Here is a 27,999-nt window from a genome sequence, read left to right on the forward strand (position 1 = left end):
GATTGATTAATTGATTTGGTAGGTGCTTAGGAAAAGGGGCTTCTTCCTACCCAAATTCTGAGCATTCTCAGGGATCCTTTGGGGGTTAGAGAGGGGAGTCTGTCTAAACAAGACTCTGCTTGATCCACTTAATGGTGAAAGTCCAGCCAAAACACAACCAAGGGACCAAGTATAGCCTCCCTTAGCAGAATCATCAGCTACACTGTATGTAGGACAATAACTTGAGAGCTATAAGAAATCTCAGAGGCCAGTGAGTCTGTACAGCCCCTTCATTTTACAGACAAGAAAACTGAGGCACAGAGCTTAAGTGAATTGCCTAAGGAATCCCTGATATCATCCGACAAGAGCCCCACACATGGCCCAGCAGGGGCCTCATATGCAGGGAGTTTTGTGAATCTCTCTGAATCCCTGACTCCTGGAAAAAAAAAAATCTGAAATGTCAGCATCCTCTTCAACAATGCTGCTGTACACTCTTCACAAACCTACCAAGAGGCTGAGACGCCAATGCAAAGCAAAAGCTGACCTGAATGGTTAAATGTGTACGTATCTTTCACATTTGTCTTGCCTCGATGGAGAATAGTTGTAAACCTCATGGAAATTATGTTCAAATTCGTTTCAGATTCTCTCCTGGCCCAAGGAGAAAATGGTGTTTCCATTTCTGCCAATGACATCTGAACAGGAGGGATACAATCTACAATAGAAGGATTAAGTAATTAGAGGGGATTGAATTAGTTCAGAGATCAGGGTCACCAAGAGAAAGACTGAGAGACAGAAAAAAGAGGGAGAGAGAGGAGGAGGGAGAGAGGGAGAAAGAAAGGGTGGGGGTGGGGGCCAGAGAGGGGAGAGGAGATAGAGAAGGGAGTTAGAGGGAGCTGTGAGCTGCCTGGCTTTAGCAAGCTATAAAAATATTCTCCTTCTTCGCAGCTTGGTAGCTCCAGGGGACGGAACCTCACGTTTAGAGCTCGGCTACTCTGTGCTATCTCATTTTTTAGATCATCAGCTGCGATGGGTGAGTAAACCTCCTACTAAAAATAGGAAGATGTCTAGCTATTAAATGTATATGCCGACATCCTGTACCTTCCTTCCCAGGACAAAGCTCCAGGCTGAGGGGCTGGGGGTGGAAATAGGGTTCAAGGTAGGGGCTGTTTCTGTAGGGTGCATGCCTTTGGATAGTGCCAATCAATTAGAACTTATGGCAGCGTCCCTGAACGTGATACTCGAGTTCTCGGTAGGAATGCTTGGCTTCTTGCAAGCAGACAGCCAGCCAGTCAGCCTGGCAGATTCAGACTGGACAGAATACCCAAAAGTTGATGAATGTAAGGCAGAGAAAGGGATGTCTGTGGCTCCTCCACATACCTCTCCTCCCTCAGGAAGAAAATAAAATTCCACACCAACGCAGAGCCCTTCTCACATGATGTTTTGCACATACTAAAAAAAAAAAGTAGTCTAACAACCTTGTGGCAGGCAGAAGTAACCTTCACTGACTCTCAGAATCACATTGTACATAAAGCAAAAGATGCTTTGGGGTCACCAATTGCACACACCCAGTCTCTTGGCGTGTGAACAGCTGACCTTGGTCAGAGCTAGGGAGAGCTTGCTGTGTAGGGACAGCAAGGTGAAGCGAATGTTTTTTTAACATATGGCTTCTGGGAGAGAGTAACACCATAGCTAAGGGTAGGTGGCCGGACAATAATATTCCTCCTACCCTCCCTTGGTACTCTCTAGCTGCGTTGATTTGTTCATTTGCTGTCAGAAGTGAGTAATGTTCCCATTTCATCCTGAATAACAAACTTCTTTCAGCCTGTCTGAACTACAGAGGACAGAAGGAGCAAGGAGATGAGGGGAAGGGGGGAGAGGAAATGCATTGTACTAGGCATAAAGTTAGATAAGACCCTATTCATGCCCTCTTGGAGCTTATAATCTAGTAGGAGAAGATACAAACATAGATAAATATATTTAACTCATGCTAGTACAAGATGAGCATGTTAAAGAGAGGAAGAAGGCCAAGCACTATGTGAGTAAGGTGCAAATACAGATGTGAGTTAGGGAGAGGAAGGTTGTGAAGGGGAAATCAGGTTTCATGAAGGAAATGATATTATTATAGGTTCTTCTTTATCAGGTTATTAAGAATTTCTTGTTTATTCACCTGCTTTTAAAATGCCACAACAATAGTGATATCAACAATAAAAAGTTGTTGTCCAGTATAAATTAGACAATGACCATAGTCTTTAAAGGATGGGTAGAAATTAAACAGGCAAGAGGGGAAGGGACAACATTCTAGGCATAGGGATTGGTGGTGGTGGTGGTGGTGGTGTAGGCATAGGGAATAGTATGAGCAAAGGTATAGAGATGGTAAAGTACTGGACATGTTGAAGGGTCAGAAAGTCATGTAGGTGGGATGGAGTGAAAAATACATGGAGGAGAATACTATGAGTCCAGAAAGTCACAGTACCAACCAGATCATGGAAGGTTCTTGAATGTCATTTGAAAGTTTAAACTTCATTAGGCAATAGAATATAAAAGAAGATTTTTAAGCAAAGGAGTATCTTGAGTAGATCTGTATATATGGAAGTTTATTCTGATGGCAGGATGAAGAACTGAGTAGAACTGAGTAAGTGGAGGCAGGAAGGTCTATTAAAAGACTACTTCAATAGTACTAGAGGGTAATAAGGGCACCTTATACTAGGGTAACAGCAGCAAACATAGAGAAGATCATGGATGTGAGATGTTGTGAAGGACTAGAGAACTTAGTAACTGATTGGATTTAATTATAACATTAGCCAACATTTATATAGCACTTTAAGGTTTACATGGGGCTTTCCATATGTTATCCTATTTGCTCCTCACAATAATTCATTATTATCCTTATTTATAGATAAAGAAACTGAGGCTGAGAGGTTATAAGTTGCATGCCAAGTATCCCACCTCTAAGGGTAGGAGGCAGGATACCAACTTGGGTCTTCATGACTCCAACCCAATGCTCTATCCATTGTGCTATGTAGCTACCTAACTAATGAAATGTGATATGAAAAATGAGGAAGAGGGTAGAGTTGAAGATCTTGTCAAGGTCCCAAACATAGGAGAATATGTAGATGATAGTGCCACTCACAGAATTAATTAGGTCTGAAGATGGCATAGATTTATGAGGAAAGACAGTATCGCAGATCAAGAGTGCTGGCCTTGGAATTAGGAAATTTGGGTTCAGGGCTTGACTTTTGACAATTGCCTCCTTATGTGAGTAGCTACCAGGGGGACCTCTTGAGCAGTGATAAGAAAAAAATTCTCATAAGTTCCGAGAGGAGCATGGAATTTCTAGTCCTTTTGTTGTTTAAGTCATTTTTCAGTTGTGTCCAACTCTCCATGATCCAATTTGGAGTTTTCTTGGCAGAGAAATGAGTGGTTTGCCATTTCCTGCTTCAGTTCATTATACAATTGAGATTGAGGCAAACAGGGTTAAGTGACTTGCCCAGGGTCACACAGCTAGTAAGTGTTGGAGGACAGCTTTCAACTCATGAAAATGAATTCCAACTTCAAGTTTCTATCCACTACACCACCTAGTTCTTATTTTGTGGTTAACTGGCTGTGTGACAATGGGTAAACATTCATTCCCATTGATTTCCTGTCTAAAATTTGTTTTTGCTGGACATGGTTTTCTTTATGTGCTTTCCCAGCTCTCCCAGCACTAACATTCAGTTTCTCAAGGTTCTTTCTAGTTCTGACAGTCTCTGTTCTATGTTCTATTGACCTTCGATATTCTGACACATATCTAGGGATTGCTGCCAGGAATATGCTTTGTAGACCTGAAGTGTTATATCTCTTGTTTCTATTATCATTATTAGTTCATAGTAGCAGAGAGGCAATGTGGATTAAAGGATACAGAGCAGACTTGGAGTCGGGAAGATGTGGGTTCCAGTGCCTATCTCTGCTCCATACTCTCTGAATGACCATGGTTCCCAATACTCCTAGACCACTATCTGAAACTGTAAATCACAGAAGATATTCATTCAGCTCAGGGAGTTTCTACACTGAGTTCACACTGATGAAATCAAAGATCCAAATCCTGAACCTACTGTTTCCCACCAAAATAATAATAGCAGTAGTGGTAATAGTATGTTTTGTGTTTGAGGGTCCTTCCTCCTCTTTTTGACATTTTAGACTTCAAGTTCTTCAAGAGGAGGACCTGGGGTTTGTGCTTAACCTGGCACATAGTAGGTACTTAGTAAATACTTGTTGACTTGTTTTTATATATTTTCTGTTCTCTGCCCCCTCCCAGTTCCATCAAATCCCTTCCAGATGGAAGAATAGTGATAGATGACCACAGACGAGTCACTTAAACACCATCAGTCTCAGCTTCTCTGCCTATAAAGTAGAAATAATAACACACTACTTTCCTCACAAATCTCCCTATCCCCTCATTTTCCTCCCCTCTCTCTATCTCATCCCTATCTCTTTCTCTCTGTCTTGGTCCTCTTTTTGTTCCTGCAGATCTGAAATTCCCTAGAGAAGAGATAGGGAATTCCCTGATTCCTCATTGTAAGACAATTTCCCTTTTTAATAACACATGGAGCTTCAATACCCATAAGGAAATCTGAAATTTTCCAATTCTGTATCAGGCTTCTTTTCATGCATTTAGGAGAGAGAGAAAAAGAAAAGCTGTTAGAAGAGCATTATGTGTGGCTGTCAATAAAGCTCACTGCTAGCCAGCTCTAGAGGGAAATGTAGACTCTAGGAGCATAACTTCTTTCTGGGAAAATCAGAATCCCCATACTACAGAATCTAATGCACCATTTTTTTCCTTTCTCCAGCATTGTCCATGTCCACAGTTCAAAGAGCGTTCTGTTCCAGGGGCTCTTTCTTTAGTCCCCTGGCTGTCTGAGCAAAAGGAAAAGGCTACACAATGGGAATCTCTGTATGGCAATGACCTCTTCAGCAGACTGGGACCCCAGGTCACCCAGGGGAATGAACCTTTAGTTTAGAAGCACCTTTCTGGTATATTCTTGTATATCCTATCCAGGAATTACCCAGCACTTGTTGTGGGAGGATGAGAGAGGAAGAGACAGGACTAGGTTTCACAAGGCCTCTGGAATGAAGTATCTGTCATCACAACAATCCTACCAGTCTGACATTTTTTTTTCCACAGATATTTGGAAAGTTTCCAACCCAGGCTATTTCTAAAAGACCTCTTTATCTTCTGTGTTTAAAGTGGGAGAGACTAGAAGAATAAAGCAGAGTAGGGTGGTAGAAAGAGGTTTGATGTCAAAAAACATGGACTCCACTCCTAGCTTTGACACTTAATACCTGTGTAACCTTGAGGGATCTAAGTGCTGGCCTCCATTACCTCCTTGGTCACTTACTTAGTATATGATGCTAGTCAAATCCTTGCCTCTTAGCCTAGGCCACAAATCTCTAAGCAATCAACCGGTGGATCAATAGCTATTTACTAAACATGCAGGCTGTGCTAGGCACTGTGAGGAATAGAGAAGAATACAAGGAATTTAAGACTAGTAGTCTCTGACCTCAAGGAGCTGAAGCTACCTATCTGGGGAGATAGGACAATTAACAACACAAAGTAATGTACCTCTGTGATAGATGGACTCCTTATTATGTACTCTGGAGTGGTGGTATAATATATTTTTAAATATATGAGTTTATTATTCTGTATTTGTATCTTGTTCTCTTTTTCGTGTTGCAGGGGAAAGGAAAGTGAGTAATTCTAGCCAGGGATATGAGTGTATCACTAATATTTGTCAGTAAAAAGGAAACTACTTACTGGGTAAAAGTAACCTTGAGTTTATAAAAGAGTGAATCAGCTAGGTCTAAGATACCCATATGAGGTGAATTCTAAACGAAAGGTGGCATTCTGAAATCAGAACAATTTAAACTCTGAAATCAGAATCTAGGGATGGGAAGAAAGAGGTACATGGACTTCCACCAGAAAAGGAATCCTGCTAGTTTTAAAATGAGTCAGGGCAACTTTTGGCACTTTAATAACATAGAAATCCATCAATCAGGCCAAGAAGAAATATATTTAACATATTTCTACTTACCCTACAATGCACTATTTCTGGATTAATTTTCTTTTTTCTCTTATAAATATATATCCTGCCTGGGGAAGTGGGTGTTATAGAACAGGTCACTTAGTCATTTTGGTAAGGGCGAAAGAATGGGAGCAGGTCACTAAGCCTTGAGTTGAGTAAAGCTCTAAACATAATAGAGATCTAAGCAGGCTCAGGCATCAAGAAGGCCAAGGGGGATCTGTGCCTCCCATTGAAGGTTAATAAAGAAGAAAACCTTGAAGCCAAAGCTAGGGACCTCTGCACCTGATCCAAAAAAGAACTTATGACCCCCAAAACTGATGCCATCAGCAAAGCCTAGTATCTCAGCTAATCCTTTACAACGAATGGTACAAACAATAAATAAACTGTTTGAACTCATTTTCAAAAATTTGTTGAAGATAAGTTGAAGGTCCCTATTTATACAATGAGGAGATGAAGCAGGAACCATATAGAGTACAATTACTGCCCTTGAGTGACCTATAGTCTAGTTGTGGAGAAAATACTGAATTAAAAAAAAATAATAGGTAGGAGGTAGAAGATATTAAAGAAGAAATAACCACTACAGGCCAGAGTAGTAAAGGAAGGTTCCCTGGAGAAGGCATTCAATGAACATCTGTAGGTTAAACAGGGTACTCTCTAATATTGTCATCTCCAAAGTGGAAGTCAGAAAATTATCTCAAGAAAGATTGGCTTGACCCCAAGAGTATATGAGAGAAAATGGGTTAAATTTCATTCTCCTCTCCCCATAGCCAATCACAAACTGATCTCTAGAACAACGATGCCACCCCCTTTCAGCCCTCTTCCATTCTTCCTCCTCCCCCTGCTGATCTTCCCTGTGACTGCCTTGGTTTGTGAGACCCAGGGAGTGTTCAGTCCTACTCAGACCAAGCAGCCACAGAGTCTGTGCTGGTGCAGTTCCTTGCCCCTCTTTATTCTCAGCCTCCTTAATCCTCAGCTCCCCTGGATTACTTCATGGCTCCTACTGGTGTTCTAAAAGGGGCAGGCTCTGTACTTTAAGGTAGTAACTAGTAAAAGTCTCCAACACATACAGGTTTTTTTTTTTTTTAGTAGAAAAGAGTGAGTAGTGAGGTGGGAATGGGTGTGTTTCAATTACCCCATCTTTCTCCTCAAAACCCTCCCCTTTTCTGAATTTCCCTATTTCCATCGAAGGTACCAGCATCCTTTCAGGCTCCCACGCTCTCAAGTTCCACATTATCCTTGCTTTCTCACTCAACCAAAACTGCTCTATTCAAAGTTGCCTCCAAATTAGCTTGAGGCAGCTAGAAGGCAAAGAACACCGACTCTAGAGTCAGGAGGACCTCTGAGTTAAAATCCTGCCTCAGACCAGACACTTGACACTTATTAGCTGTGTGACCCTGGGCAAGTCACTTAACCTCAATCGCCTCACCAAAACAAAACAAAAAGCAAAGTTGTTAGTGTTCTCTTACCAACCCTGATGGCCTTTTCTGAGTCCTGTTCCTTATGGACCTATCTGTGCATTTGACACCATTGAAATCCCTTGCTTCCTAGGTGCTTATTTTCTCCTCCCTAGATTTTCTTGACAATGCTTACTTTTCGTTTTTTTGCTGCTTCTTTATCCCCAGAAATACCTTCTCATCTCCTTCACTAGATTATCATTCATTCCATTGCCTAATTGTGTGTATTCCTCAAGGTCCTCCATCTGGGGGCCTTATTCTTTTCTCTCCACACGCTCTCTCACTTGGTACCTTCATCCATTCGCAGAAGCTCCATTATCCTCTCTATGCAGATGACTTATAAATCTATATATCCAGTCCCAATCTTTCTCCTGAAGTCCAGGCCCACATCTCCAACTGCCTATTAAAGTTTTTGAGCTCAAAGTTCCTTAGGCATCTTAAACTCAGCACATCCCTAACAGAATTAATTATCTTTGTTCCCAAACCAACCTTCCTGCAAATTTCTCTATTTTTTTTAAGGCTACCATCATCTTCCTAGTCACCCAGGTTGGCATATTTGACGTTTTTCTTGATTTCTCACTTTCCTTTGCCTTCTTTCTACTCACCCCAGTTCAAATCCTCATGACCTCTCACCTAGATTATTGCAAAAATTTCCTAATAGTCACCCTGTCTACTCTCTCCTACCTTCAATCCTTCTGCCACATAGCCACTGAAGTGATTTTACTAAAGCTCATGTTTGATTATCCAACTTACATCCTCAGTGAACTCCATGGCCTGCTTTACTCCGTCTTAATCTTTTTTTTTAAAATTTAGCTTTTTATACACATTGATAACCTGCATAATTATTAGAACAGCAGGGTCCATATATAGTTTATAAATAAGCAAACATTCATAAATTGGGAGTATATGACCAAGAGTTTCATTTGCTTTATTTGTTTTTTACTGACAGTTATATTTTTTTTATTTTGAAATCTCTGTTCTAACCAGTTGGGTTAACCAACAATTCAGTTAAAAACTAACAAAATGAAACACACAACATTTTAGCGAATTTATTCAAAAAAAATCAAACTACTTGTTTAACTAGCTATCTGTTCAAGTCAGTCAAATCATCAAACCAGCATGGGCATGTGTGTTAGTAGGTAGATGGCCACTATTTTTTTTATTTCTATCCTGACAAATTTGTACAGACCCTTAAAATTTTTACTACCACAGGACCCTTGCTTTTTTTTTTAACACCTATAAACCTTAAAAACTGATTCTTGTCTCTCATCTTCCTTCCCTCTTCTATCCAACTCTTGCTCCCTATCCCTTTTTCTGTCCCCTGAGCTGCTGAAAAATGTGTCTCTCTGAGTCAATGAAGAGTAGAGAGACTAGAGTTATAAAATGTAGGTATTTGACTGGTCCACAGCCTGGTTAAGGCTGACTAACACTGCCCTAAATGGCTTCTGAGATCCCTCTAGAAATCCTTAATTTGGAATTGGATCCATAATAAGGTCACCACTTTGATTCAATTCAGCACCTACTAAGCAATAGGCAAGTAGAGAATTGAGATAATCAGCTGTGCAATTCAAACTGAAAAACCCACAAATACCACTTTAAAGTCCCAGTTCAGTTAACACCAGTCTGCCAAAAAGTCTTTAGTGTAGTAACTGCCTCAATTCCTTACTTTGCTTTGCTTGTAGAGACATGGCCACTGTGGATGAATATTGCTTTGTGGATATCTCTCTTCATACACAACACAAAAACTTAAGATAACTAGAAAAGTAAATGGCCATGAAAATACTGGAATAAGTTAAGGGAGGCTTACTGCCACTTGTCTATAGCATGAAGCTAAGAAACAGGATTCAACTCCTGCCTTTCACACTTACTAACTAGCCTTGTGACCATGGGCAAATCTGTGGACCTCCCCAAAACTCAGACACTTCCATAAGACTCATCTGCTAAACTGTACACAGGTTCCATCTTTGTGGTGGAAGGAATTGGCATACCAACACAATAATATCAAATTATTATTTCTATTGTGATAATTTGGGAGGATGATGACCTGTGTTTCAATAAAACATTGACATGATTTTTGTGTGGCTTTCCCTATGAGCTCACAGAATCTTAGAGCTAGAAGGGATATTTGTCCATAGATGTCATTTTACAATGAAAAAGCCAAGGCCTACCGAGGTATAAAATTGACCTCCCCAAGGTCACACAGCAAGTTATGGGCTAATATAAGACCAGAACCCAGTCCAGTGTTCCTACAACAATAGAAGCAGCATTTTGCCTCCTCTGAGCTCTCATTGGTTTATTTAACTGCCAGGGTCCTGAAGCCCTCACCAAATTAATCAGTCAAGTGAATCATATTTGGTTAGTTCATAAGCAAAAGAGTAAAATAAATAAATGCATTTGCCTCCTTATAATTGCATTCCGTTATGCCTGGCTATCCCCTCTGGACTGCCATAAACAATTCTTCTCTTTCACTGGTGTATACAAATGCTCATAGATTGTCATCAAGTCCCTCTTAGTCATAATTTGGGAAATCTCTGCCTAGTTAATTTCTTTTCTCTTTCCTCCTCGTCAGTCCCTCTAGCTCTTAATCATTTTTGTGACTCTTCTCTGAATCCTTTCTAATTTTCTTATAGTGCTTTAATGCAACTTTTATATAGTAAATAAACACTTTAAGGACTGCTGATTTCTTAGTAAATTTGTTCCCCAAATATCATCACTTTAGCAGATTTGAGCTAGAAGGAAAGGGAAAGACAATAGGGAAAAGAAGAGTTCCCAATCAAAATAAAGTACTCAGATATTGAGCCAGCTGCCACAACTGAGGTCAGGTTAGTACTTCAAAGGTTATCTGTTATATGGAACAGTCACTTAATGCTCTGAAATGTGAAATGTAAATGTAAAAAACTGGAACCCAGACCTTGTGTGTGTGCGTGTGTGTGTGTGTGTGATGCCTAAATCGCCATCTCAAACTCAGATCCTAAGGGAAAGAACAATTAGTAAATTAATGCAATGGGTTATATTCTTGTTTAGCCTTCTATTCTAAGAATTTCCTAAGGGCAGGGACTATTTTCCTCTTATATGGATTCCCACATTAATGCCTGGCACACAGGAGGAGTGCTTAATAAATTGCTTGTTCACCTAATTCTATCTTTTGATTAGGACTATTTTAAGTCAAATCATATTATTTGAGCTTGGCTTCATTAAGCAAAATTAGAGATTTATGGAAATGCAAATACTTTTTCATGTGCTAAGGGACATAATCAATGTAAAAGACATGCGAACAAATGACCTTCAGAACACCAAGCTAAGCAAAAGCCCAATTAGTGGATTTGCTTCACTGAGGATAGTGGCTGGAATTGTCTTTGGCCATAATAAATACACATTCATTCCAACAAATTTTGATGAGGATCAGAGAAATGTGCATCATTTAAGAATAAACATTCTGTCAGTTATGCCCATGGGAAGGGAAACTCCAAGAAATTCAGCAAAGAAAGCTAAATCTCTCCTTTCAGATTTAATCTGGAAGATCAAACTCTGTGCTACCCAGGTCTTTGTCAGGACTCTTCAAGATTTCATCTGGACTGCCCAGGAAGCCTTTTATATATACAATTTATATGTGTTTCACTTCCCATAATGCAGCACTCTTCCCCCTAGCTAGCATAAGACAGAGTTTGCCAAGTGTTACACAGACAAAAACTATTGGGGAATTTGTAAGCATTTTCAAAGCAGCAGAGATTTGTTCCCCTTCCTAACCAATCCCTCCTTCCTCCTCTTTCTCACAATCTTTCTCCCTTCATTCTTCAAGTCTCACCATTAACATTTAAAAAAAAGGCATATCAGTGGATAAGAAAATATCCTGTTTATTAATTCATAGTGTACATTTTCATCCAAATAACATAGATTTTTAAAAAATGTAATTCCCATTTATATCTTAGTTCCTTGGTGAAGCAGTCTTATAATAACATGAACTCTGAAATTTTTTCAGTGAAAAAGCATGGAACTAAGGCAACATTAATCCTAATGCTAAACCACGTGCACAAATGGCCATGAGTGTCTTCAAGTAAACCCTCATAAACTTTTCTGTTCTCAGGAACTTTTCTGAATTTCTTCATTTCAGCTTTTTCTTCATTTCACCTTTTGACCTTTCACCATTTCACCTTTTGACATCTCAGTTCCATCTCACATCCTTTACATTATTCCTTTTTTTATGCATCTTTTACCCTTATTAACCTTTTTTCCATCTGAATGACTGATAGTATTACCCTCCCAACCTTAACCCCTCTCATGGGTCCTTGCTTACTAACCTTAATTCAATCCAAATTGGCAAAATTTTATTAGTAAAAATTGGTCAGAAAGGTGACCTCCACTTAATAATACCACTAAGTTTTATGCCCTGAGTAAAGAACTTCCCTTAGAGGGAAAAAGGTAATGAATCTTGGCCTTCTCCCCAGAGGGCTACCTCTAAATCCCTTTCCAACTAGATGGAGGGAGAAGTTGCTTTTAAACTTTCAGCTTCCTCCTCTCTGAAACCTGGGCTATCATGTCTAATCTTAACTCCTCAGTGAAGTAGAGGAGGGGTGATTCTAATTGCAGAAGGAAATATCTGTCCCAACTTAAGCTACATATCACTAGAGACCATGGTATCCATTCCCAAACTGGCTGGCAACACTTTGTGTACTATGAACCTGTTACACTAGAACTCCAGAAACCTTTGCTGCCTAGTCTGGAGAAGGTACCTAGGTCTGAGTCATAGGAACATACAGAGCTTGACGGGACCTTGAAGTCATCTAGTCTACCACCTTCCCACTATGAACAAGCACTCATTGAAGCATAAGTATTATAGAAAGTTTTACCAACTCCATGATCTCATTGGTAAGGATACTCCCTATGCCTTCTCAATTTGTACCTTTATCATCCATGCCTTTTTCCCTAGGAGGATCACCTAACATGCTAGAGAACTTCCTCTGTGTCTTGACTTCCCTAGCAGTACAAGCCAGTACATGGGTTGCTCATGCATCATTCCTTGTACTTACTACATACCAAACCATCTCCTTTCTTAATCACATACCTCTGGACTGATTTCTTGTATACAAATCATTGACAATGTGTTTCAGCCTACCATTTTGATTCTTCATAGATCATGCTTTTCAATGATTCTCAATCATACAGTCTCATCAAACAAAAGTACTAAGAATCATGTATTTAAAGGGCTATGTGGAAGAAAAGTTATACTAGCTTTTCATGCCCCAAAGGTAGTAGAGCATAATTTCTCAAGATAATTTCAATTATGAAAAAAATAATCCTAATAATAATGGCTAGCATTTATATAAAATTTTAAAGTTACAAAGTACTTTACAAATATCATCTCATTTGATCTTCACAACCATCCTGAAAGGTACATGATGATATCTCCATTTTACAGATGAGGAAACTGAGGCAGACAGAAGTGATTTGCCCAGAATCATACAGGTAATCAGTATCTGAGGTAGATTCTGAACTTGTCTTCCTGATATTAGGCCAGTGCCCTATTATTCACAGCATCACCTAGCCACCTAACAATTAAAATCATCCTAAAGCTGTCAGGGGAAGTGATTGATTCTCTTATAACTGGAGGTCTTCAAATTGGCACTAGATGCCTCCTCATCAGAGTTCTAGAGAGGGAATTCCTGATGAGTTACATTAGCCCCAAAACTGCTTTCAGCTCTCATATTCTGTTGTTTCTAGGGGTTTGTGGAGGCCTTTCCTTGCTTCTTGAACTTTCACCAACAAGCAGCTGCTTCCTCTGACTATAGATGACTACAGTGCTATATCCCTGCGCTTGAATTTTGGGTTCAAAATTTCATCCATTTCACTCCCAATCTGGAGCTGAATCCCTAGCTAGAATAAGAAATAGATGTTGATTTGCAAAAAAGAATCCTACCAGGTTTATCCTTAAATTCTCTTGGGTGATCTGAATTCACTGAGTCTCAAATCAATCTCTGCAGTCTCATTTTTCCCTTCATTACTTCTCACTGTTTTGTGACCCCATAGTGCTTATAATCTTCCACCATAAGGTTTTGCAGAAGAATTTCTATTATAAGCCAGATGTGCCCATAGTTGCCATGTATATTTGGCACGGAGATCAAGAACTAGTTGGTTAAATAGTTGGTAGGCCCTTTTGATCTCTTTGTGACATTTGAAATTTTTTAGAAAATAGTATGCCTTTGTTGTTATCTGTTCCTTTATCCATGTGTCATCTCCACCCCCAGCCCTTTTCTATTGTAAGTAACTTATTTGGTAAAAGAGGGAACTGTTTTAATTTCATTCAGTATCTTCTAATTATATTCTTTTCTAGTTTGGTATTAATTCTTATTTTTGCTTGAAGAAGTTTGTAGTATGACTATAAACAGAAAAGCTGATTTGAGAAATGAGTTATACATCAGTAACCAACAATTTCCTTTATGGTAAAATATAGTCCATTTCATTTCTGTGGTACCTTTGGATGCTTAAATTATCCATTGCCACCCAACCTTTTTCTTGAAAAAAATGTTCATAATATATGTGTCTACATGAGGATTCTATATTGTCTACAAGCCTTTATCCTTTTTCGTGTCTTGATCTTGAGTCATATTTTCTAATGCATTTTTCACTATCCTTCCACATACTCATCTTTGTCATGAAGTCACTGTATTAAAGTATACACTGATTTGATTTAGAGATCTCATCTATAAACTTTACCTACCTTCTCATTCTCTGAAATCTTATGGAAACAATCTGCAACTATCTTCATGGCATTCCTTTTGTTTAAACTTGTCATGAGCACTTCAAGACAAGGTGACCAACTCTCCTATAGAATGACACTTCTTTTTCAGACTTTTGGACATGCAGTGAAACTATCCAAGGTCCATCTACCTGTGGGTCACTCTCCCATTTAGCTGCAGCTTCCTTCTCTCCCTTCTGATTTCATTTTTAGCAAGAATGCCAAGAATGAGATGATTCAGTTCCTCTAACACCATGTCCCCTCTGTTATTTGGACAAGGAACTCACATGGATTTACCAACAATTAAGTTCATATTTGAGAGGCAGCATCAGATGATAAATAGACAAATGTCCTCAGAGTCATGAAGAGTTGCATTCAATCCTGTCTTTGTCACATACTGACTGTGCAATGACCCTAGGCAACCCTAAGACCAGAAGATGCAGAGTAAGTACAGAACAGAATAGGCTGCTGATGGAAATCACCTCCAGAGTGTTTCTTACCACCCTCTCCCTGCCTCCCTTCCACCATTCTGTCCCCATCACTGTAGGAGTATAAGAGCTGAATCCTGCATGTAACTATTCATCTACACATGCTTTCTCTCCCATTAGAAGGCAGATCACTGAAATCAGCAACCTTTTTTCCTCTGTGTGTATGTGTGTGTGTTTGTGACAATGCCTGGCACATAGTAAATAGTCAGTCCAAAAACATGAAGTGTTTACTACGTACCAGGCACTGCACTAAGTGAAAGGGATACAAAGAAAGGTTAAAAAAAAATCTATTCTCAAACGCTTGCTGCTTACTTAATTAAATACCGTATTGTACTTTACTTTGTTTTGAATGTTACTAGAGCCAAAAAGTCTTTCGGATGTTTCATCACAGAGCAGCTTCTATATATCTTTTTTTTTAATCAAATTACCCTTTTTTAAAATAGAATTAAATCTAATTAGGAGCTAACAGTTTTAAATCTAAGTTGGTCAATGAATTTTCCTGCAACCTCATCAGTCTCTTTCTCAAAAGATCTTGGGATTGCAGATTTAATGCTGGAAGAGACCAGCAAGTAATTGGGGTAAAATGTAAATGCCTCAGAGGTAAGGAAACTTTTACTCACACTGAGGAGTTCCTGGGTAGGGGTGGGATTGGAGAGGAGGGGGAGGGGGTAGAGGGAGGAGAACAGTACCTGCTCTTTGTGAAAGGGTTAAAAACAAAGAAGGGTAAAACTGAGAAGTCACTGGGAGCCTCGAGTGTGGAATCAGTGAAGGGGAGGAATAATCGCTGTGAGGGGAAGGAGTTCAGAGAAGATCAGTTAAAATAAACTTCCTGATTTGGGGATTTTCTGAAGGTTGTCCCTGCCCATACACAGAGGATTTCAGACTTTGAAAAGCCCAAGAAATAAGGCACTTAGTGGCAGAAATGATTTCTGTCATCATAAGAATGAACTGAAGAAATTTCTGTCCAAGTCTTTTTTTTCTTCCTATTCTCTTCATGTGTTTCTGCTTCCTCCCTTGCAAAATGAGAGTGAGGAGAATTATTTCCTTCACTGAATTTAGTTCAGTATTCAACTCAATTAAATATAAACAGCAAACATCACCTAAGCACCCACTGTGTATATAGACTCTACCTTTTGCACACACCACTTTTCCAAGCCCACTGTCATTCCTGTAAGAGCTACTATCAAAGCCCCAGCTTTGAAAGCAGTCTCTAAACCAGCACCTGGGTGTTCCGGAATTTGCATGTGTTCCAAATTCCTTTTTTAGTCTGTCTCACTTCCCATTCTAAAGTTAGCCCTGCAGCCTACAGCATGTGGTGTCTGTGATCAGACATCTGTAAGGCCATTTATCCTAGTGCCCAGTCTCACAGTGAATTGGGATAACCTGAGCTACAGCATTAAGATGTCTACATCCTTGCACAGCAGCTCTGCTGAATCAAGGTTTGTCCCAAGCCTTTTCTAGCTGGACAGAATATCCAGTACACCATCTCCAAAGAGTCAATGCCAGACAACCAACAGATGGTATAGGCATTCAGTACTCCCTTTGAAGGGAGCTTCAGGCCACTCACAGGCCTAGAAAGGATATGGACAGGCAATGCACCAAGACAGAGGGCCAAATCCACTCATTTCTTGCCTCTCCAAAATTTGTCTTTAGGTCTCCAGGGTCAGTACCTAGGGTAATAAATGGGATATGGATAGACAGTGTAGAGCAAGTACTCATCACTGAGATGACCACCAAGTCAGAGGAGAGTAGGCCAAGCAATAGGGTAGACTTTAACTGGAAAGGACATGAAATTAAAAGGAGGCTATCTAGATGGGCTTCAGTCAGAGATATTTCAACTGATATTCAATCAATAGGCTTAGATAAAAGCCTCTTTAGCCTATCATAAATTAGATGACATGAGGGTTTGTCCTTCCTATTATCCATGGTTTCCCAATCGCCCACCTCCTGAGCACAGTATCTCATCCAGAACCTTATAGAAACCCACTCAGTTTGAATGGAAAGAAAGGATTTATGACCTATTTTAAATCGTCTGCACTAAAGAGTATTTATAACAGTCAGGAATAAAGAGTAGAAGAAAATACTTTATGGACACAAGCATGAGGCCAATATCACAATAGAGGCCAACATCACCATAACATACTTATCACACTCTTTTACTGTAATCACTAAACACTAAAGTCATAGAATAAAAGACTATTAGCTAGAAGAATGTGGAGATCATTAGGAAGCAACTCCCTGCCCACCTTTCCCCTTCTTAAGGATAAGAAAATGGAAGACCACAGATGGCGATCAGTTTGGCCAAGATCACACAGCTAGTTAGAGATAAAGTCTAAAGCTGCCCTATTGACTCTCAAATCCAGTGTTTTTTCCATTACATCACCTCTTCTTAAAGTTGTATTATGGTATAAGTATGACAATGAGTTTCAGGTTCAGTTTGTATGAAACTTTCACTGGCAATTACATGTACATTCCTGAGTCTCCCAAGTCTCCTATAGTGTGTTAGGATTCTTCATAGCAAAAGCAAAGAATAATATTGTTTCTAGAGTGAAAATCACTTTATTTCACCATGCTTCAAATGGGGTATAGTAGAAAGAGCATTAGATTAAGAGGTAGAAGGCTTAGATGCTAATCCCAGCTCTACCGCTGTATTGCCTCCACTCCACTAGGCCTCTATTTCCTCATCTATAAAATAAAGCACTTGCATGACCTCTAAAGTCTCTTCCATGAATCCTGTTCATGGAATAGTAAGCACTGTGTAGTGCTTACTCTAAGAATAGGTTGATGTCTTGGTTCACATGGCAAGAAGAAATACATAGAAATAGCACCCTCTTCACTGGTAGGAGAAGCAAAGCAAGGGGAGAATTATAAGGAAAACAGTCCCTGGGCTCATTATCACTTTTTGCTTACCCTTGTTCTTATTAAAAAAAAAAAAAAAAAGAGCCATATCATCAGAACAATTTGAGACCCAGGTCAGCTCTCAACCCAAGCACTTCCCAGTGTTTTCTCCCTCATCAGACTCCAATATAGACAACAAAACTGCTTTTCTGGCCTCTTTCAATGGATTCTACTTGCAATCAATTTTGGGACTCTCTCATATAGAGGCTGGACCAGAGCTGACCTTACCAACAAGAAGAACAAGCACTTCATGCAGGTGATTAGAATGATCTGTGACCTAAAGATATTTCCCTTGTCGATATCTAAATTCCATAATCTGTGGGTTGTCCCTTTGGTTTAACCAATATTCACTCAAGGCTGCTCTGTTAAAATGCAAATATCCCTAGAAATGCAGAATGTTATTACCACCTTAACATGAAAAAGCTTATTAAACTACCTTTCTTTGTGACTAAGTTCCAAGAGAGAAAGCAGCAGGAAAATACTGTGGCATGTAAAAGGCATGGGGAGAAAGAAGAGCAGAAAGCTTTTTAACCTGAAAAATGTACCCAATGCCAGCCCTTGACTAAGCCTAGCAAGAGTTCTAGATGGTAACCAGGCTACAATAATAATTAATATCCCTTGAATGATAGAATAATGAAAACAATATTTACAAAAGATGGTATTTATAAAGCGCTTTAAGGTTTGCAAGACATTTTACATGTGTTATCTATGTTATTAGACCTCTGATTAAGTTCTATCATGATCCCCATTTTACAGATCAGGAAAATTAAGCTCATAAAAGGTTAAGTGACTTGCCCAGAGTTGCACAGCTAATAAGTTTCTGAGGCAGGACACAAACTCAGGTATTTTAGACTCCAGGTCCAGTACTCTATTTCCTACCTTGCACTGCCTATCTTAAAGTCTTATTATCTCATTTGGGATTTACAACAAACATATGAAGCAAACAGGACAGACATTCTTACACTAGAGGAGAAAGCCAGAGCTGAGACAAGTTAAATGATTTATCCACTATCATATAGTAAGGCTGTGGCAGAACACAATCTAAAACCTAGGTCTTCTGCTTACTGGTGCAATGCTCTTTCCATTTCATCAGACACTCAGTAGAGATTCTTGCCAGGCCTTTATTCCCTTCCCTATCTCTTCTCTGGATACAACCCAACATACATGGTTGGCTACATAGGGAGTAAGGGGGACATTTAACCAACTTAGCTTTCATGTTCCAAAAGTTGAATTCCCCTGACACTGTGAGTTCTACACCATCTGGTACTCTCCAAGGTACTATTCAGTGTCAATCTTGATGTCATTTCTAATAAGATGACACTGTTTTTCATCTGGGAGATATTTTAGTTATTCTTTCCCTCATAGCACCACAACACTTTCACCATTGTAGAAGTTGTTCTTGGAAATCTAACAGTCATCAGGCCTAGTCACATCTTCAAATTTCATTCCAAAAAAGCCAGAATCTTAATAACCACAAACTGTGAATCATCACTAACTGATGGTGAGGAAGGCGGTGGGGGAAAGGAGAGGAAAAGTATTTATTAAGCACCTACCATGTGCTAAGAACTTTGCTAAGCATTTTGTAAATATTTCTTAATTTAATCTTCATGGGGCGGAGCCAAGATGGTGGAGTAGAAACACACAAATACGCTAGCTCCGAACCCACAGCCCATGAAATATCTATAGTAAAGAGCTGCCAATAAATTCTGGAGCAGGAGAAGCTAAATAACAGTGGAGCGGATAAGATTTCTGTTCCAGAGAGCCTGAAAACCTCTCACAAAAGGTTCTTCGAGCAGCGGACTGGGAGCCAAGAACAGCCCTGCCGCAGCTGCCTGGGGCCGAGAAGAGCAGATCCGAGTGGGGAGCAGATCCGAGCAGGCTTCAGGGACAGAATCTCCAGCAGCCACATGGGTCCCTCCACCCACAGGTGATAAGGGTCGGTGAGAGGGTCTCTTTGGTGGGTCAAGAGGGGAGTGGGGAGCCCCCATGACTCAGGCCCCCTCGGAAGGCACCAGCAGAGGTGGGAGCAGACCAGGGCTCCCCAAGCAGGCAGGAGCCTGGATCCATTGTTGAAGGTCTCTGCATAAACCCCCTGAGGGAACTGAGCCTGTGAGGCGGCCCTGCCCCCATCTGGGCAGCTGAACTTGATCTCACACTGAATAGCAGCCCTGCCCCTGCCCAAAGCCCTGAGGCTGGGAAGCAGCATTTGAGTCTCAGACCCCAAGAGCTGGCTGGGAGGATCCGGAGGCGAGGTGGGTGTGAGGAGAATATTCAGAGGTCAAGTCACTGGCTAGGAAAATGCCCAGAAAAGGGAAAAAAAGCAAGACTATAGAGGGTTACTTTCTTGGTGAGCAGGTTTCTCCTCCCCTCCTTTCTGATGAGGAAGAGCGGTGCTCATCATCAGGGGAAGACACGGAAGTCAGTGCTTCTACATCCCAGCCCACTCAATGGGATCAGACCTGGGAAAAGCTCATAAAGAGCTCAAAAAATTTTCAAAATTATGTTAGAGAGGTGGAGGAAAAACTGGGAAGAGCAATAAAAGACTTGCAAGCAAAGTATGAACAACAGATCAGCACCCTGCTAAAGGAGACCCAAAAAAATGCTGAAGAAAATAACACCCTGAAAAACAGGCTAACTCAATTGGCAAAGGAGGTTCAAGAAGCCAATGAGGAGAAGAATGCTTTAAAAAGCAGAATTAGCCAAATGGAAAAGGAGATTCAAAAGCTCACTGAAGAAAATAGTTCTTTCAAAATTAGAATGGAACAGATGGAGGCTAATGACTGTAGAAGAAACCAAGAAATCACAAAACAAAACCAAAACAATGAAAAAATGGAAGAGAATATGAAATATCTCATTGGAAAAACAGCTGACCTGGAAAATAGATCCAGAAGAGACAATTTAAAAATTATGGGCCTACCTGAAAGCCATGATCAAAAAAAAGAGCCTAGACATCATCTTTCATGAAATTATCAAGGAAAACTGCCCTGATATTCTAGAACCAGAGGGCAAAATAAATATTGAAAGAATTCACTGATCACCACCAGAAAAAGATCCCAAAAGAGAAACTCCTAGGAATATTGTGGCCAAATTCCAGAATTCCCAGGTCAAGGAGAAAATATTGCAAGCAGTTAGAAAGAAACAATTCAAGTACTGTGGAAATACAATCAGGATAACACAAGATCTAGCAGCTTCTACATTAAGGGATCAAAGGGCATGGAATAGGATATTCCAGAAGCAAAAGGAACTAGGACTAAAACCAAGAATCACCTACCCAGCAAAACTGAGTATAATACTTCAGGGGAAAAATTAGTCTTTCAATGAAATAGAGGACTTTCAAGCATTCTTGATGAAAAGACCAGAGCTAAAAAGAAAATTTGACTTTCAAACACAAGAATGGAGAGAAGCATGAAAAGGTAAACAGCAAAGAGAAGTCATAAGGGACTTACTAAAGTTGAACTGTTTACATTCCTACATGGAAAGACAATATCTGTAACTCTTGAAACTTTTCAGTATCTGGGTACTGGGTGGGATTACACACACACACACACACACACACACACACACACAGAGCACAGAGTGAATGGAATAGGATGGGATCATATCTTTAAAAAATGAAATTAAGGGGTGAGAGAGAAATATATTCAGAGGAGAAAGGGAGAAATGGAATGGTGCAAATTATCTCTCATAAAAGAGGCAAGCAAAAGCTTTTTTTAGTTTGGGGAAAAAGAGGGGAGATGAGAGAAAAACATGAAGTTTACTCTCATCACATTCCACTAAAGGAAGGAATAAAAAGCACACTCATTTTGGCATGAAAACCTATCTTACAATACAGGAAGATGGGGGACAAGAGGATAAACAGGGTGGGGGGGACGATGGAAGGGAGGGCATGGGGAGGAGGGTACAATTTGAGGTTGACACTCACAGGGAGGGACAGGATCAAAAGAGAGAATAGAAGTAATTGGAAGCAGGATAGGATGGAGGGAAATATAGTTAGTCTTATACAACACAACTATTATGGAAGTCATTTGCAAAACTACACAGATTTGGCCTATATTGAATTGCTTGCCTTCCAAAGGGAGGGGATGGGGAGGGAGGGAGGAGAAGAAGTTGGAACTCAAAGTTTTAGGAATAACTGTCAAGTACTGTTCTTGCCACTAGGAAATAAGAAATACAGGTAAAGGGGTATAGAAAGTTATTTGGCCCAACAGGACAGAGGAGAGGATGGAGACAAGGGCAGAGAGGAATGATGGAGGAGAGAGCGGAGTGGTGATGCGGGCAATTGGAATGCTCGGTGTTTGGGGGTGGGGGGAGGGGACAAGGGGGGAGAAAATTTAGAGCCCAAAAATTCTGTGAAAATGAATGTTAAAAGTGAAATAAATAAATTAATTAAAATTTAAAAAAAAAATTAATCTTCACAAATTATAATCCAAGGCATTCAGAAATCAGATATATATTCATATGTATTTGTTCATATGTGTTTATATATATTCATACGTATATGTATGTATACAAATGGCAAGGTGGATTTTTATTGGAGAGGACAAGAGGAAATAAAAAGGGGAAACTAGGAGTCTACCTAGGTGGGTTTCATCACATGACTGTCATAGAGATATTTCAAGTCATTTAAGCATTGAGTCTGTTTCCTCATCTGTAAAATGGGTATAAAAATAATACTAGTACTGTACACATTCATACATATATACATATAAGTGTGTATATACAGGTGTGTATCCTTCTATTTGGAAAAATAGCTAATATCCCCTCCCATACTCACTGGTAGTTTGTTTTGGGGTAAAGCTCTTCATATCTCTGAAGCTCAGATTATTTTTTCTGTAAAATAAGGAGGTAGTGCAAGATGATTTCCAGGATGGAATTACTTAGATATAATATTTTGTAGTTCAAACTGTGTGATTTTGGGCAAGTCATTTAAGCATTCTGAATCTCAGTTTCCTCATCTGTGAAATGGGTATAATGATACCGCTCTAATACAGTCATCTCTTCCACGATTTTCTCCATCTCAATTTCAATATATCGACGGTAGGCACAAGAAATTAATGGGAATTTTTTGGAGAGTTTTGCAGAAGCTGCAGATGACAAACAATGGCCAGCAGATGACACAGAAAAAGTTTAGAAACTCAGAAATGCACAAAATATATGTATAGTATTATATAATTTCAACCCAAATTTTACAGTAAGATACTATAAACACCACATAAAAGAAAAAAATCAGACTTCTCTGGTACAAAGAGAGGACTAAAAATTTTAGATGCATTTTCCAAATTGAGAGGGTGCCACACCCCTAATCCCCACAATGTGGAAGGGATAACTGCATATCTCACAGGAGTATTGTGAAGATCAAATGAAATAATATATCTAAAGTGTTATTTCAGTTACTATTGTTATAATTACCAGATCACTGATCTGATACAGACTACAGCCTAGTTGGAAACACAGAAAAAGGAAGGTAGTAATACTAAGCAACATATGCCAAGGGCTCAATGAGTGTGGTAGTAAAGGAGATTATACAAATAGTTAAGGTTAAGAAACCACCCTGAAGTCCATCTTGGCCAAATGATGCAGTGGTCTTGCCTGCATGCCTTAAGGACTCTCTAGTTAATATTATGACCTATCATGATTGGGTCTGACCAGTATCACTCCAGTCTTTTCTTCTTGTCCTTGGACTTTCATTTGGCAGTTTCACTCATCAGTCAAGAAACTATATTCCAATCATGTGTGCTCCACCTGAAAAAAGAAACTAGGTTTCATTCTGAAGCTAAGCCCCTTGGTGAGAGTGATGTTTCATTTTTGGTTTGTATCCCGAACACCTAGCATAGTGCCTACTGCATAATGGATATTTAGTAATTGCTTATTGATAGATAAGTTCCTGTCTCAGTTCCTATCCCCTATTACCAGAAATTTCCCCAACTGGGAATTCTTATCCTCTTAAAGGACCCTCTGCTACCCATTGCTGGGCTAAAGTCAATAATGAATTTCTTACCTCCCCAGTAGCTAAGTTTCATTTAGCCACAATCAACCTTCTAGGGCCTTCTGAGGTCCCCTTGGAATTCTGTAGTTCAGAAAGAGAATGCTTCCACTTGATATGGTCAGATGAAGCTTCATGAGATAAGTGGGACTTGGGCTGTGTCTAGAAGAGTAGGTAGAATTTCTAAAGATAGGCATTCCAGGTGGAGAATAACACATGTGAAGGGGCAAAGGCAGGAATGCTCATGGTGTGTTCAGGATAAAGGAGGTATTACAACCTGATTAGGTAGATCACTTATACAGAGAAGTAAGATATGAAGCTGAAAAAGTTAAGTGGTGCTAACTTTGAATGGTAAAAGTAAGTTTAGACCCAGTCCTATGAGCGGTGCGATAATGGGAGTCAGCAAAGGACGGAATGAAATTGTGAATTGGGAAGGTTATTAGTATGTCATCATATGCCTAATTATACGAGTATTGTTTCCTTGAGATTGCTATATTAGTTCCAGACTCTGGCATCAAGAATAAGGAGCATCTTTCTGTTTCTAGGCTGAGCTCCCAAGAGGCCAGATGAAATTGAGCCTGGAGCTGAATGACCTTCATCTCATGAGAATATATGAGTAATTGGACTGAAAAACATATGGGTCTTATCAGCCCAAGTGCAATGTGATGATTTGTGTAATAGAGAGCCAAAAGACATCCAAATTATCTCCCCCACCAACCTGCTTTATCTGTCCTGAAATGTCCATCATTCTAATCACAGAATCAATGACTCTGAGTTTGGAAGGGACTTCAGAAGTCATCTGGTTCAACCCTCACCTGAAGCCTGAATCCGCTCTATAACAAATGTCCCTGACAAGTGGTCAAAGATATGCAATTTTAGGAAATTCATTAGCCCTTGGGACAATTCATTTCATTTGTGGACTACTACAGTTGCTAGGAAGTTATTTCTATCAAGACACAATCTGCCTATTTGTAATTCCCACTTATTGTAGGGCTAGCCACAAACAATGATCACCTTTCCCCAAAAGTCTCTTCTCTTAGGCGATCAAATTCAAGGAGCTACACCTGGAGGTGAAGGATAACATTCAGCAGCCTTCACATTCCTAGGAAACTTTGGCCTTTGGAGTTAATTTAAGATCAGAAGTTAACTTTAGAGCATACCACATCCTGCTGGACCAATCAGAAACTTTCCCAGATGTCAAGGAAAATTCTATTATTGTACAGCCTTAATGAAAGTGGAGGGGAAGGATGAAAAAGACTAAGATCGTAGGAGATACAACCTGGAATGATCCCTCATTTTACTTATGAGGAAATTAAGACCCCTAAATGTTCTTTGGGTCATGTAGGCCATAAGGAGCAAAAATAGATTCATACTCAAGTCCTTTGATCTGAACACTGTGCTCTAAAGTCTTAATGAAGCAGGAACAAAAATGCCAAAAAAAAAAAAAAAGCGATAATGATCAACATCTCTCCTATTCCCTTAGGACTAATGAGACCCAGGTCAGGAGCTCATTTTTTATACAGGTCAGTTAGCTGTTGGTACCATGGCCATAAGATCTGCTCCTGACCCCATTCCATTGGCTGGCCAATTAAGGACCAAGTAAGAGTAGGAGTGGTTCAATGCAGCTGCATCTCCTTCCTGAAGCACTTTCTCCTGTTAACAGTAAACCCAGAACATCAGATTATTATATAATGACATTCATTACTATTACAAAGATCTTAATGCTTCATAGTTCATTTTCCCCCATTCAGTCTTAAATCACCTGTTGTGTAAATATGGATTCACCAGTTTTAATAGCCTTCAAATTCTAGTTCATTTCATCCTCTCCAGGAAGGCCTTATTACCTTTCTCAGCTCTCAGTAATCTCCTCTGACCATCTAAAATCCTCACCTCTAATTGGCCACTTAACACATATTGCCTTGAGTTGCTAATTATCTCTGAGATGTACATGACTTTTCCCCTCAAGTGAGACTGTAATAACAAGGACAAGTCATATTTTCTGTAAGACTTCACAGGTTACAGAGCATTGAAAAGAAAGGACCTCAGCAACCTCAGGAACAACTGCTAATGTCTCCATTTTATACATGAAGAAAGATCAAGTTCAAAGAGCCTGTAGTCACACGCAGCTAGTTAGCACTGGAGGCCAGATTTGAACCCAGGGCTGCAAATTTCAGCTTCAACCTTTGTTCCAGGACATTGTACTTCCTGAGGGAAAATATCACATATTAAATATGAAGAATCATCTCCAGGGTATAGCAAATTTGGCACCCACACTTTGAGGGAGATCACCTTTCTGTGAATAGGGCAATGACTGAGGAGGCATTGGGGAGAATGGAGGTCTCTCTAACAGCTAATATTAAGACAAGAAATTTATATATCTATCTGTATGAGTATATACACATGTATATATACATATGTGTGTGTGAAATCAGTCTGAACTTCCTAAAATCATGAAGGCAAATCAGAGGAAGAAGGTGTTGCTTCCTACTTTTATCTACCCTGAACAGGCTACCTAACTTCTTTGTACATTCCTTTCCTTAATGTTCATTTCAAACTAATTTCACCTAGATGCAAATGATGAATGGGGTGGTAAGAAGAGGGACTGGGGGAAAAGTAGGAGTGGACAAAGTGTTTTTTGACAGGCCCTTTTCCCTGAGGCCCAGTACCCTCCAATGAATGGCTTGCTTCCCTGGAGAGTCTGTCTCCCATAATGCCCTGCATGTTCAATAAATGCTTGTTAAATGATTGATTTTAGGCAGGAACCCCAGGTTATGTGTCCAAATAACAAAGCTTTAACTAGGGAAAGTTAAAAAGGTGGACAGAAAGAATAGGGAATGGTCTGACATTTTGGATTAGAGTCAGGTTTCAACTGCACAGGTTTCTTCCCCCACTCCCTCTTTCAATGGCATTTGCAGTCTAGGCCCCAGGGTTCCCTCCTCCTTCTTAGAGAGTGTGGGTTGTAATTTGATAATGGGCCGGACTCTCACCATATGGAGTCCTTTCAAGGACTAGACGTGTCATTATGCATATGGTGTAATTCTGCTGATCAGCCCCTGGAGAAATCCCACACATCTGGATGGTTAATTACCACTGTATTGTGCCTTTGCCTGACCAGCCCATACTGGCTCCATGCTCTACTTACAGAACCAGCTTGTCCAAGTGGAGCGATGGTTTTGTCCCCTTCTCACTTTCAAATCTTAGAAACTTAATTTAAAATCTCCTAATGCAGTTACAATCTGATGAGATACAAGAGTAAAGTGATTTTCTAGGTCATAATGAATTGGGTTCATTAAGGATATTGAGATTAGAAAGGGACACTGTCTCACTGACCCCTGACTGACCTGTTCTCAGGAGCTTTTTCACTGCAGATGCTCACCCTGCCTTTTGCTTCTCCCACCTCCAGTGTATTTTACAGGCTGTCACAGCTAGAAGGCACTTTATAGGTCATTTCATAAGATGAGGAAACGCAGGCCTACAGAGGGGAAGTAATTGTCCAAGGTCATATAGCCAGCTAGTGGTACTAAACCCTGACTCCTTAGATTTATTCTATGCTAAGGCATCGCTGACATCCTGTTGCTCTGAGAGGTTTAGTGCTCCCTTCATTGCATCTTATCATGGAGTTTAGCATTAAAGGTTTTTGTTGCTCAGTTACTTTTCAGTCATGTACAACTCTTTATGATCTCTTCTGGGGTTTTCTTGTCAAAGATACCGGAGTGGTTTACCATTTCCTTCTCCAACTCATTTTACAGATGAGGAAACTGAGGCAAACAGGATAAAGTGACTTGCCCATGGTCAAATGGCTAGTCATTGCCTGAGGCCAAATTTGAACTCAGGTCTTCCAGATTCTAAGCCCCGCACTCTATTCACCTAGCCACCCTGGGTATTAAAAGACCTGGGTTGAAATTCTATTTTTTCTACTTACTAGCTACGTGACCTTGGGAACACTGCTACAAATACTCTGCTTCTTCAAATTTTCTAATTCAAATTCTCTCCTGTTTCTTTTTCTGTAAAATGAATTTGATAGATTGAGTTATTTCTTAGGTTTTTTCTATGTCTAAATACTATAAATCTAAATGAGTAGGATCTAATCTTACATATATACAGAGTAGGCAGTCACTTGCCACAATGAGAGTTTCCCATGAAAATCGGTAGTGGGATCAAATATCTATACTATATATGAGGTGAGGTTTTGCTTTGGGGGCTTACTCTTTGGAAGAATGTTCCTGTGATATGGCCAGATGAGACCCTGGCAGCTGTTAAGGAGTGCCCCCCACTTTGAAAACCCAGATGCTGGTACTTCTCTCTCTGGTAACTGTGTGTATGTAGGGGTCAGGCAGTCGGATCTGTCTGTTGATCTGTGATGTATGTATTGCTTATGCTCCGGCAGAAGCCCTGTCTATTCTTT

At 39.9% G+C, this 27,999-nt stretch overlaps 1 protein-coding gene across 6 annotated transcripts in view; it reads left to right on the forward strand.

Moving 5' to 3' along the window:
* The window catches only part of LOC140517081 (rap1 GTPase-GDP dissociation stimulator 1-like), a 73,614-nt gene that overhangs the window by 318 nt on the left and 45,297 nt on the right, over positions 1 to 27,999 (forward strand). For 2 of the 6 annotated variants that reach the window (XM_072627969.1, XM_072627972.1), the window contains exons 2-4: positions 281 to 539; positions 620 to 709; positions 925 to 1,009. In XM_072627969.1, the coding sequence (XP_072484070.1) occupies positions 1,006 to 1,009 (4 nt within the window). In that variant the 5' untranslated portion in view covers positions 281 to 539; positions 620 to 709; positions 925 to 1,005. Of the gene's footprint in view, positions 1 to 280; positions 540 to 619; positions 710 to 924; positions 1,010 to 17,815; positions 17,868 to 27,999 lie in introns of all 6 variants that reach the window. The other 4 variants (XM_072627968.1, XM_072627973.1, XM_072627971.1 and 1 more) reach the window with 3 other exon arrangements.

This window comes from Notamacropus eugenii, chromosome 1 (genome assembly GCF_028372415.1).
Source record: "Notamacropus eugenii isolate mMacEug1 chromosome 1, mMacEug1.pri_v2, whole genome shotgun sequence".
Lineage (NCBI taxonomy): Eukaryota > Metazoa > Chordata > Mammalia > Diprotodontia > Macropodidae > Notamacropus > Notamacropus eugenii.